This window comes from Sardina pilchardus, chromosome 9 (genome assembly GCF_963854185.1).
Source record: "Sardina pilchardus chromosome 9, fSarPil1.1, whole genome shotgun sequence".
Classification (NCBI taxonomy): domain Eukaryota; kingdom Metazoa; phylum Chordata; class Actinopteri; order Clupeiformes; family Clupeidae; genus Sardina; species Sardina pilchardus.
In genome coordinates, this window is record NC_085002.1 from 8,552,947 (window position 1) to 8,565,259 (window position 12,313).

General features: G+C 43.3%; 2 protein-coding genes across 3 annotated transcripts in view; both read right to left on the reverse strand.

Moving 5' to 3' along the window:
* The window catches only part of LOC134092602 (MICOS complex subunit mic25a-like), a 41,503-nt gene extending 37,817 nt beyond the window's left edge, over nt 1-3,686 (reverse strand). The window contains exons 1-4 of one of the 2 annotated variants that reach the window (XM_062545587.1): nt 3,449-3,686; nt 2,384-2,471; nt 2,166-2,217; nt 964-1,108 (exon numbers count right to left, since the gene is read on the reverse strand). In XM_062545587.1, coding sequence (XP_062401571.1) covers nt 964-1,108; nt 2,166-2,217; nt 2,384-2,471; nt 3,449-3,532 — 369 coding nt within the window. In that variant the 5' untranslated portion in view covers nt 3,533-3,686. The remainder of the gene's footprint in view (nt 1-963; nt 1,109-2,165; nt 2,218-2,383; nt 2,472-3,448) is intronic. The other variant, XM_062545588.1, reaches the window with a different exon arrangement.
* A 714-nt stretch (nt 3,687-4,400) lies between these two features.
* Nucleotides 4,401-11,696, reverse strand: tpra1 (transmembrane protein, adipocyte asscociated 1). The gene is made up of 11 exons (XM_062545586.1): nt 11,352-11,696; nt 9,918-10,104; nt 9,194-9,326; nt 8,838-8,924; nt 8,225-8,297; nt 8,021-8,100; nt 7,791-7,901; nt 7,620-7,680; nt 7,324-7,426; nt 6,722-6,802; nt 4,401-6,269 (listed from the first exon to the last, which is right to left on the reverse strand). The coding sequence occupies exons 2-11, from the start codon at nt 10,091-10,093 to the stop codon at nt 6,032-6,034; spliced, it is 1,143 nt and encodes a 380-aa protein (XP_062401570.1). The 5' UTR covers nt 10,094-10,104; nt 11,352-11,696; the 3' UTR covers nt 4,401-6,031.
* Nucleotides 11,697-12,313: the final 617 nt, after the last annotated feature.

Sequence of the window (12,313 nt, forward strand, 5' to 3'; positions counted from 1 at the left end):
ATGGCACTGCACAAGATTCCCCCTTCTACAAAACACAAATGGTCTGATTGAATTAACTGATTAAATTGACTTTTTGGAAACTTTTGGTTTCATTCTTTCAGCTGTGGTCTCAGCAAGATTTCTTATTCTACTTTGTCTCACCACAGCTCATCAAAGATGCAAGCACACACATACTGTACGCGCACATGCACGCGCGCACACACACACACACACACACACACACACACACACACACACACACACACACACACACACACACACACACACACACACACACACACACACACACACACACACACACACACACACACACACACACACACACACACACACACACACACACACACACAGTTGAGTTGTATATTGACACCCCGTGCATGTAAGGGAATGATGGAGATAATCAAAGAGATTCACAGGGGCCTCATTACATTCCCACATCATTAAATGTTTTGGTGGACTCAGAAAAGGAGACAACAAGGCAACACGCTCAATACTCATTACTCTCACTTAACACAAAGAAAGAAGGAAGACACGAAAGAAATCAATCAGCAATGAAGAGAGAGAAAGAGGGGAGAGAGAGAGAGAGACGCTCAGATGGAGGGAGGGAGGGAGTGGAAGAGATGAGACGGCCACAACAAATCAATCCTGAGGCAAGAGGACTTTAGTATTGTGCTGCAGACAAAACAACAACATAGTTCAAGATAACAAGCAAGGCCTCACATATATTTAATGAGTTTTGGGGAGAAGAGGTTGAAATTTTAAGAGCTGTATCAGTCTATGTGAGAGAGTTTGTGTGAGTGTGTGCAAAGTTAGTTTGTGTGTGTGTGTGTGTGTGTGTGTGTGTGTGTGTGTGTGTGTGTGTGTGTGTTGTGTGTGTGTCTGTGTGTGTGTGTGTGTGTGTGTGTGTGTGTGTGTGTGCAAAGTTAGTTTGTGTGTGTGTGTGTGTGTGTGTGTGTCACTCACCAGGCTCTGGGCCTTCTCCTGCTCCTCCCTGGTCTTGTTGCGCTCTCTCAGCACGGCGGTGCCCACGTTCTCGTCGCCGGCGTCCCGCTCCCTGCGAGCGATGCGCGCCAGCTCCTCCTGCACCATGGCCTGCTGCTGCTCGAACCTGACGTGGCGGACACGCGAAACCACACAACACCTCCTCAGCCTCGACAACACCACACCACACCTCCTCAGCTTCATCGCAAAACCACACAACATCTCACGCTATGGACTCCCACTGGCAAACCACTGGGCACAGGGCACAGGGCTAAATACCATAACCATAGATACCGCCATGCATGTGGAGGATTGGCCAGAAGGACATGGCACACTGCAACAGATCTCGGAGCCTTACTACATCACACTACACCACGGCACAGCAAACTGCTGACCATACCTGCCATAACCACTTCAGATTTTAACCAAAGCACTCCACTCTACATAAACCACTTAACACCCTAATTTGCCAGAGCCGCATCTGAAAATTGATAACCAAAGACAATTAGCCCGTTTGCCACAATACAAATACTGGCTACTGTTACACTAAAACCACATCAGACTACATGTCAGTTCGGCTTTCCACAAAATACCACTGAGCACACTGGAGGGCACAATTCAGAGATAATCTGTTCTGAGAACTAGACCTCTCGTCATATACTCAAAACCTGATAAGCACTGCTTTTGCTACGCACTTGTGCCTCATCGAGCACATGTCTCTACTGTTTTAACCGATGTGACTTAAGGCTAGTAAGTTAAGAAGAAGCCCTGCTGTTTTTTTTTTTTTTTCCTTTTCAGTAAGAGACAGGAAGATGCAATTTAGTGTAGTACCTCTTGCGACAAGTGGCTACACATGACTAAACTAAATATTGTGATTGCTCATACTCCCGTCTTGGAATAATGCACAATGGCAATGCTGGACCATGAAAAGCAGTGAATTTTCTTTCTTTTTATTTTTCTCTAAAGACTTCTTCATGAAAAAAACTTGCAAGTGCAGATAAAAATCTACTGCAGCCACACAGCTTGACCCATTTGAACATGTTCAACTGATTTTCTATTTTGCTCAGCTATACGGGGATTGTTGTATTCAGCTTCAGACATTAAAGGGTTAAAACTTCTGCTCTCATAAATCAGAGTAAATAATGATATACTAAAGCCTTAATCCATTATTATAATTAACTCACCTCCTCCGTAGTTCATCTTGCATTTGAGCAGCGGATGGTCCTGGCGGAGGCCCTGTGGACACCAATAATTTTAGTCAGTAACATCAGGCTTGGCCATTGCTACAGCAAAACAAAACATGGCCAGGATTTTTTTTGCAGTAGCCTATAACGACTTTCGTGGACAAATGTGACTAATTAAAACATGCAAAAAACATGCAAATAGATATGTGGAGTTGTACCCGTGCGGCTCTCGGGTTTCGGTGGCTTCACTCCAGGCGCCGGGGCAGGCTCCGGGTCCCGCATCCTTTGCAGGACATCTTCGGAAAGCTGAGATAGACAGACAGGTTTCACTGGATAAGTAATGTACGCACGTTCGGCGCACTCGACATAACTCTTCAATGTACAGCTGGCCAGTTCCCCCACTTGAGTCTGGGGGTCGAGTAAGGACAGTCTGGCAGCGAGGTCAGCCAACCCATTATTACACAGGGGACGAATAAGGCAGGGCAAATATTTAGTCAGACCTGTTGTTTACATGCAAGCAAGTGAATCCGGGACAACAAATTAGTTATAGACAGTGACTTGTCATTCCATTACGAAGACAAATAAGACTAAATGTTGTACGGGAGAATACGCTTCGCTGAACATTGAAGAATAATACACCTTAAAATTACGTTTGTTATGGTCAACGATCAGCCAAGAGGCACCTAAAGGATCACCATTAGCCTAACCAACAAATCTGATATAGGCTAGTTTAGGCCAGAGCCATATAAAGAGATCTATATGTATCTATATGGCTCTGGTTTAGGCTACAGTGTAAAGAATTGTCAAGTCACATGTTATTACGTTAACATGACCTTGCTGTGTAGTGCCCCGAAACACCAAAAGATTAACATTCCTACACAGCATGTGATCCAGTATCCGCCCTGGATCAGCCCACGTAAGTGTAGACAACCATGAGCATACAGATTCCGTAAAATTCAATTAATTTCACCGGCTGACAATTTGTTTTAATGTCGCTTTTGGTGAGGCCTGCTGTAGCCTACTGCTTACAAGCAGAACGTCCGTGGGGTGTACACATCGCCGCGTAGCGGTTTGAAGCGTCCCCTACCAGTTCACTTGAGGACAGACATTATTAGCATGCTAGTCTGGCAGCAGACGTTGTCATACTGTTTCATTTTCATCTGAATTAACCCAGCAGGAATACTCCTTAAAATAATTACATAAAGGCTAAGGGAAATTAGTTACGTGATTCAGTCTCAACTTCGCTAAACAGTGATTTATAAGCACCAGTGGCTTGAAGTTACCTTGATTCCTTGGAGAACTGTCACTTTTTCCTCCTCGTCCAGACCGAATGACACTTTCCTGGTTGTGCTCTCACGGCCTCCCATGTCCGTTGATATGCACAGCAAACAAGCTGCCGCCGGTGAGATAGGATAGAGCAGACTGTTGGAAATTAAAAATATGGTCGTTCTGTCAGAGCGACCGCGTCGCTGGGTGCTATTCGGCGGTCAACTCTTGAAAAGGTCACTTTTTGGTACGGGACAGTATACTCGACGCGTATAGGCTGATAAAATAATGGAAACCCAATTGCATTTTATCTAGTATCACATGCTCAAAGAGGAACCTGGGAACTGTAGTTTCCCTTCGATGTTCAATCATCCCGTTCGTTGCTTATTGATATTTTTAATCAGACTGCATTCAAACAAGAGACAAGTGCTTTTTCGAAGGGACATGGCACACAAAATGATTGTTTTCCGGCATACTGCTAAGCATCAGTAGATTGAAAAAGCATGCAGTTCCGTTCACTACCAGTAGAGGTCGTTGTCTATACAAGAATAAATAGGCTCTCTTAACTAAATCCAAAAACAAGAAAAAATTTAACAATAATATACATCTGCTGTACACATAATTTATATATAGATTACACTAACAAATCATATTGAGTATGCTACAATTCGTTGAGCAAAATTAAAACCGATTGGTGAAAAGAGAAGAACAATATTGAATCAAGCATAGATGAAGAAGCTATGTCCACACTTCACACCCAAAAAACTAATATAATCATCAGGGAGAACATGCATGGATGAATGTGAAGTCCTGAAAGTTGATTCAAAATCGTAACATTTTGGTTTTGGAAACAAATGTTCCAAAAGAGTTGATTGCAACATCTGCATCCCAACACAAAATCTGCTTAGCTGCATTTGATGTTACAAGGTGAGAGAACACAATCAGGAAAAACAAAACACTACAAACACATTTTGTTTTCCCCCAATCACATCTTGGGCAAATCTATGTTTTATGAATGGGGAAAAAAACAGATGTTTCACCCACAACATTCAAAATATATACATTATTTGGTCACAAAAATACCCCTCTCTTTTTTCTGTAAAGTGAAACAACTGAATAAAACATTTGAGATACATTAAATATAAAATTAATTGGGGGTTATTAGCAGACTACATCCTTAGTAACCATCAGAGCTGATGACATGTTTGTGAGATCTAAAACAGGCAGTGACAATGTGATTCTTGCTAGGCTTACAAGTAAGAGATCACTTAGTAAAATAAATAAATGTTGCCAATTTAAAAGCCTTTACACACACAACCATTACATCGGGGAGAGTCCTCCCTGGAATTTGACGTCACCTGTTCCTCTTACTCTAATGAGGGGTCGAGAGTTTTGTCGTTTTCATACAGACAGGACAAGGCTCTTAGGTCTGCAAGGTGAAAGAGGGTTTGAGTTTAAGCACCCAACCCAGATTATACTGAATTGTGAACGCTGCTCAACAAGAATACAGGAAGTACATGAACTCACAAACCCATTCACTTTACAGTTCAAACAGTAGCATTGGTTGGCATTGGCAAGGTCCCTAAATAGTACTGGTCAGATGTTCAGGCTTAGTTCTAAGAACAGGGAGCAGTGTCTTAAGATCAGTAGATAGTTACTGTAAAGGCAAGTCAATACTGGTGTGAACAGATGTAACTGTTTCTGGGGGGATTATTTCTCAGCAGTAGGCGTTACCACTGGGATCTTGACTGTCAGTCTCAAGCAAGCAGGTAACCATGCTAGCATACTAGCTGCAGAGGGATGAGCATTGGCGCTACAGGTATGGACCTAGGTGTGCGTGCGTGTGTGTGTGTGTGTGTGTGTGTGTGTGTCACAGTTTCAGTGTGCAACGTCATTCAGGGGAGGGTCCCTCTGATTGCCCAAGATTTGGCAAGACCAGAGAGGCAGACTAAAGAGACATAACACTACATGACTCCTAGCAGTCTACAGTCACAAGGCAGCAGCAGTTGAAGATCAAAGACAGCCCAGCATGGACTAACTAACTAACTAACAAACAAACAAAACATACAACAGGTAATACGAACGCAACATCAAATTAAAATTCGACTTATGCAAAGCTTGCATAAACATACAACAGCTTGCCTGTGCCCGGGGAAAGGAAAACAATGTGCATAAATACATCTGCAGGCCAAAATAAAAGGATGCAATACTTTAGGTAGTAGTGGACATCAATCACAATCAGCCTCTTGGTTTGGTATGCATCACTGCAGCGCTCAGTGCTACAGGGAGACACAGGAGGGAGGGCAGGCTGCCAAAGAATTCTTGCCCTTGAGCAGCGAGCATCACACACGCACACACACAACACGCATACCTGTGTCCTTTGTCCTCCCCTGTCTCTGCCTCTCCACCAAGAGAGAGGGAAGAGCGCTCGGCTCCTCTCCTGATCTCTCCTCTCCCTGTGCTGTGCTGTGCTGCACTTCTCAGTCCTTTCCGTTCCCTCCCTCCTGCCTACTATCTCTCTCTTTTACTCTCCTCCTCCTCCTCCTCCTCTCTCGCTTCTCGCTCCCTCTTTCCATGTCCATCACCCCCTCGTCTCCTGCTCAGGCGTTGATCGCCCTCCAGCGGTCGCTGTCGATGCTGTTGATGCTGCCCGCGCCGTAGGGCCCCGAGGCCACGTCGTCCAGGTAGGCCCCGGAGCCGTCGATCTGGGTGCTGGAAAAGGAGCTGTGGTCCAGGTCCTTGCGGCCCATCCCTGCCGAGGTGTGGGGCAAGTGCACGTCCGTCTCGTCCGGCTCGTCGATCTGAGACTTGTAGGAGAAGAGGATCTTGGGTTCGGAGCTGAGGGCAGACAAGGGAGGGGGTGATTTTTAAATTAGACAGATTGGCAAATAGAGAGATAAATGAATAAAAACACCATTAAGATTTACAGACATCAACCCACATGAAAGATACACATTGATTATAGTCAGTTATAGGTAATGCATTTGAAACAAGACACCAAATATAGCCAGACATTATATGAAAGTATATTGTTATCAACATGCAACTGAAACAAATTCCAATACTTATAGGTTAATAGATGCTGGCTTTCAAGTTTTGATTTGCTAGCTTTGCCTCTGCAGACACAAAAGTCTTGCTTCACAGTGAAGACAGATGTGCGTCTAATGCCAGAGCGATAAGCTATGATCTCGCTCCGATCCAATATCCCTTCATTTATTGCCAGGCCAATCTGCTGACAGACTGCGGTTAGTGATGTCCCCGGGAGGCAGGCTGCCTCGCCCCCGACGTACCCGAAGAAGCCTTTGAGGAATGCCACGTAGATGAGCGGGGCAAACACGGAGAAGTAGAGGAATGTCGTCACGTCAACACAGCTGTCCATTAAAAGGGGGGGGGAAAAAGAGAGAGAGAATCCAATAAGCCTTCAATAAGACATGACCTGATTTATAGTAGCAAAACAGAAATAGACGGCACCGGAGGGGGGTGGGGGGAAAGACAGTCGAGCTGGACAGATTGAAATGTAGGGCCTCAGGTAAGAAGTGAAAGTGCTCTCGCTGTCACACACAAGATATATTTTCTGCCCTGACAAGGTTTAGATGAGCTATGAACCTGCTGTCCCGCCTGCGCTCATAAATACAAACACTAGCGTCTCAAGGTCCACTACTCGCCACGTCTTATCTGGTATCTATGAGGCACAATTATAGATACAGTGTGTACAGAGTGTAATGACCAGCACTGCATGGGGGCAGTCTTCAGAGAAACAAGTCAGTCAGTAACCTAAACAACAAAGCTGCACAAAAGCCTAATATATTCTATCCATGAGAAAGCGTGGCAGGGTACAGAACAACAACAGTGGCTGCGTCAGGTAGCACTGGGAGTGGGTGGGGGGTCTTACCAAAGGCCTTCAATGATGTCTGCACACAGCAGAGCACTGCCGAGCCCCTGGACCAGGTTGAGGGCAGCCAAAATGCCAGCATAGACATAGAAACTCTTCTTGGCTGAGTGCAAGAGAGGAACAGAGAGACTGATGAGGACATTTAAGGGTGGAGCATCTTGGATGAAAGTGTCAGCCAATTGATAAGTCAAGATGCTGATTTAACAAACTGTCTGTATGCACTCGCGCACACACACCACACACACACAACACACACACACACAGTAGTCTGTAATGTATTTTACAGTCATACTCACATGGTAGGTATATCCTTTCCCGGATAGAGGTTTTGGGAAGGATGACTATAAGAGAATAAATCTGAGGAACAAAGAAATAAGCATCAGCTTAGAAAGGGGTTTGTATAACCAAGCCTGCATACAAATGCTATAATACTACTAGTGTTTTCTTGAATAACACTGGGTTATTACCAGGAAGAAGAAACAGGAACTGGCCAACCAAAAGTGACGCCCTCCATGGCCATAAATGTTGAAGTCTTCAGCTGAGAGATGTTCATCTGGATAAAGAATCTCCAAAGCTCCCTGTGGGCCAGCAAGTTATACAAATATTTGTATTATTATTTTAAACCAATATGTTTACTAATGGCATGTATTACAGTTTGCAATATTTGGAGGGGGTTAGTCTGAGTGTCTGGATTTACCTGTGTGATAGAATAAGCCAACGCTAACACTGCAGTGATGGCTAATACACGTTTGATACTGGATTTACTTTCAAGATGACCTAGAAAGAAAACAAAATGCAGCAAAAAAAAGTTACGTTTGTTTACATACTAGAGTCCACCTGATTCTGAAAATATAATCCTTAAAATAACGCTACATTCTAAATAGAAAAACTCCAGACGTACCAAATGCCAGCCCTAATATGATTACACTGAGCTCGATGGCCAGGAGGAAGAAACGGGTTATCTCCCACAGCACCTGTGAGGAAGCACAGCAAACGCGTCCGCTCAGACAGCGCAGTTCATTTCAACATGTCCCCACTGGACCGTGTAGAGATTGGAGCCAGTACAGGGTTCTCTTACCCACCCTACTCCACATGTCTGCGCAGTGACTTAAAAATGCACGAAATGAGGTTGGCCAACAGCATGACAATCTTCCAATGACTCATTCTGCCGTTAGGAACTGTGTAATGCTTGTTCGAATGCAGGCCAGCACAGCCCTGACAGCTCAGCAGATGCAGCGAACAATTTCACAGATGTTTTCAATAGGCCGACATGTGGGTGAATCACTCCCTTCCAGACTGGCAGAAGGGCAGCCAAACAATCCACATGCGATGCATTTATTGATGACAACTCAAGTGTAATCACCATTGCCAAAACAACACTCTTGGACAAGAGTCAGCAAATTGAACTGCAGAAAATAAGCAAGTCAGCACTATGACCAGGTTTTTTTTTTTTTACTTTGACCAGTAAAACAATGCTGCTGCAGACCCAGTGCTTGTGGTGTGGGTGCCCTTACCTTGTCAATGATGGTGGCTGCACTGGACGCACTCACAGTCATTGACACTATCGCACGGGTAATGCCAACTGCTGCTACTACGAACACCTAGGGGAAAACGAGAATCCAAAAGGATTAAAAGGAGCAGCATCTACTGTGCCAACACGTTTTCATCTTTCAAATGTTTTGGTCCAGCACCTAGAATTAACTTAGACCTTAGATGTGTGTGCCTTTTCTTTTTAACTTTCCCAAAAGCATACGGTACTCAAATCAACTCATGAATACTTAGCTGTTGGTCTATAGGAACTACATCAAAAAACCTTCATACAGTTCCAATAACGCGTTGAGACTGACCGCCTGGACAGACAAGAACTCACCAGAATGTAGAAGGTGATGAAGATGGGACTGGAGGTGAGGCGGATCTTGGCGCGTGCTGACGGAAGCTTCCAAAGCAGGAACATGAAGAAGGCCACATTAGGGATCAGAAGCAACAGATCCCAAAAGCGCACTCTGTAGGGGGAGAAGGGGAAATCGTTTTATGTCATCCAGGGACTTTCCCCATATTAGTAGACAAAGGCCACTAACACAAAGGAAAAATTGAGTTTAATATCATGGTGCAGTATGATGTTCAATCACAGTGCTACAACACTATTAGTTGACCTTGCTTCACCACATCCTGCATGGTGTCACCACTGTTAAAATGTCTCTGTTGAACTATTAACATATATTTGAAAGTTAGACAATAAAAGTCAAAGTCAAAACCTCCTAATATAATCACTGTTGGTTTGCTGGAATGGTGAACATAGCTACTTCAGTCATTTCAAAATTTTTCAAATACTATGTCATCTTTTGACAAGAGGGACAGTTAGTGACATAGTAATGACACTGAAAATCACTCTGTTCTGGGAATCAACAAGTCAGGTGTTAGATAATCAGCTGTGAGGTTACCAAAAGGAGAAGGCAAAAAGGGGAAGAAAGAATTTTCAGACTAACACGATCACAAACCAAATTGAACAGGTACTTTCTGTTTTACATTCAATTACATTCACACACATATGAGCTTACTTTGAATACATGAATCATCAAAAAGGTCAAGTTTACCTTGAGTTGCCAATGTCTTCATAAAGAACCTGAAGGCATTTGTGCGGTTTGGTGATGTTTGTCTCGGACCCTGAGGGCCACGTGGGAGCCACTGAGGTGTTCTCAGGGGTTGGGATGACTGTGAAATTGCCATACACGGCAAATCTCACTGCCTCTGCACCAGTGTCCAGCATCATTCACCCAGGGCCTAGACAGAAGAAGTCACTGTAGTGAGCACTGCTCAACAAAAAGTATCAGTCACACAGACCACAACTTCAGACCACAATGACCAGTCTGTTTACTATTCAAAATGCAGAACAACACTTTTGCTGCCTTTAAAATTGGTGTGAATTAAGGGCCAATTATGGGCCATTGGGGCTTAAATTGAATTTATTCATAGTTTTGTAAACACATTATACATACATAGGTATATCCAGGGTCTCACTCTCAAATACAGCACATGACACATAGTCAGACACAGTTAGTGCACTAAAATACAGGAAAACAAGTGAAGTAATAGGCTTAAGCGAGTGGTTGTTAATTAGTGTGAGTGCAAACACTCGTGGCACTGTCAGTCTGTCACTAAATTGGACTTTTTGCCTACGAGGAAATAACGCATAGGTCTATGATAGCAAGACATGTCGTGTAGACAGCACTAAATTCATTTTGATGTTAACTAGTAATGATTAGTAGTGACTTACATTTCACTAACTTGTTATAACTGTGTGATGAATCTCTCGCTGACCACCGACAGACTAGGTACGAGTGACATGACGTTTGTTGGACCACTGTTGTTATGTTAATGATAGCGGTCAAGTTCGACAAATGACGATACGCTAGTTAGCTTGAGATGGTAACGCTAAATTAATGTTACATAATCAAATGCAAGCTAACTGCTAATCGATGTTATCCAACGTCAGCTAGCTGGTCGGTTCTAACATGTGACTTAACATATGTTACCACTAAAAACAAATTATCATACTTTGTCGTTAGCTTGCTTCATAGCTAACTGCACAGCTGTAATGGACAATTTATAACCAACATGAATGTTGACTGAAAGTCCTCATTTTACCATGCATGCTGCATTCAAAATAACCTTCACTTGATGACCAACACGTTATGCTAGCTAACTCTGACATCCCAATCACAATATATTACTTACTACAACATCGACGTATTGTTAACTTAGTTGTCGGTTTTTGCAACTAACGTTACTCAGTAACGTTGAGGTTCAGTTAGACACCCAGTTAATAAACATTTTATAATTGTAATGTAGTCAGTGACAAGTATTGAACTTGCTTTCTGTTTGACTTGCTTCGCTGACGTTGGCTGACTAGCTAATGTTATCCTACGAAGTCTACGTGGGCTAGCCATCTAACTGGCTAGCTAAATCAGCGAAGTCAGAAACGTACTAGCATTAGCTTGTTATCGTTAAAAGACCAATGGGACACTTACCTTGCAGTCTAATGGACTAGATGGTCCTTGCCTTGTGATTTAGTTCAGGGACAAATCTTTTCAGCAGCTCTGACAGCCGATGTAAACGCAAACGACATAGCAGTTTCTTGTTTCTGTTCCGCTGTTTACAGCAGAAATGGACAAAACAAAACAACGATCCAGCAGTGTTCAGCTCGATAAATTCCCCAGTCACCTGACTGCCTGAGAAATATCCAGGCACCGCCTTCCTTTTACAATAATAACGTTACAGCCTGTGCTGTGTGAATACTTGTGAAGTGTGCGCATAATACTAAAATTAAAAATAATAGCAGGCCTAATACTTCTTGGGGAACTCAATACCAAATTTAGGCTGCTTAAACCATCAACCTAAAGAAACAGACCTAAACATTAGCATTTCTCGTCAAATGGCCCAACAGCCTCCTGCACCATCGTCCCTTAGTTGCAAAGGATCATGGTATTTGTAGTGGTAGCCTATCTCTGTGATTCAGACAAGCTGCTAACCTGCCAACGCAGCCAGCTCGCTGGTAGAAATAGTTATGGAATTTAAGTTTTTACAGAGATTTTTTTTAGATGGAAAAGCAAACATTGTTTTGGCGCTGCCTAGATGGCACCAGTAGGCTACAGTTGCCAACGCAGCCAAGCCAGATATGAAATTCAAGCTTTTGCAGAGATTGTTAAGATGGAAAAGCAAACAAGGGACATGCATCCTATCGATTTAGGTTGAAATCAGCCTTGATGTTGGGAAAGCACTCATAAATGAATTATCTCAAATGATATTATTATTCATAATACTAATAATAAATGACAACGCACCTCAAATGCGTTAAAACAAAGGTAACAAGGCTTTTGAGGAGTTTTCAGAGTAGGACATTTCTGTGAAAATGTAGGGGATGGGAGTAGGCTAAAAAGATAGGCCTACTCCAGTAAAATAGGCCTACAGACACCTGGAAATGCAAGTATAG

Bases quoted from the DNA above. Each gene is read 5' to 3' on its own strand.
- tpra1 (XM_062545586.1), bottom strand. From the start codon at position 10,093: ATGATGCTGGACACTGGTGCAGAGGCAGTGAGATTTGCCGTGTATGGC. The intron at 8,925-9,193 runs GTGAGTTCTTGT...GTTTTCCCCTAG, and splicing joins TCATCACCTTCTACATTCTG to GTGTTCGTAGTAGCAGCAGT. The intron at 6,270-6,721 runs GTACGTCGGGGG...GTCTGCCCTCAG, and splicing joins TTCCTCAAAGGCTTCTTCGG to CTCCGAACCCAAGATCCTCT.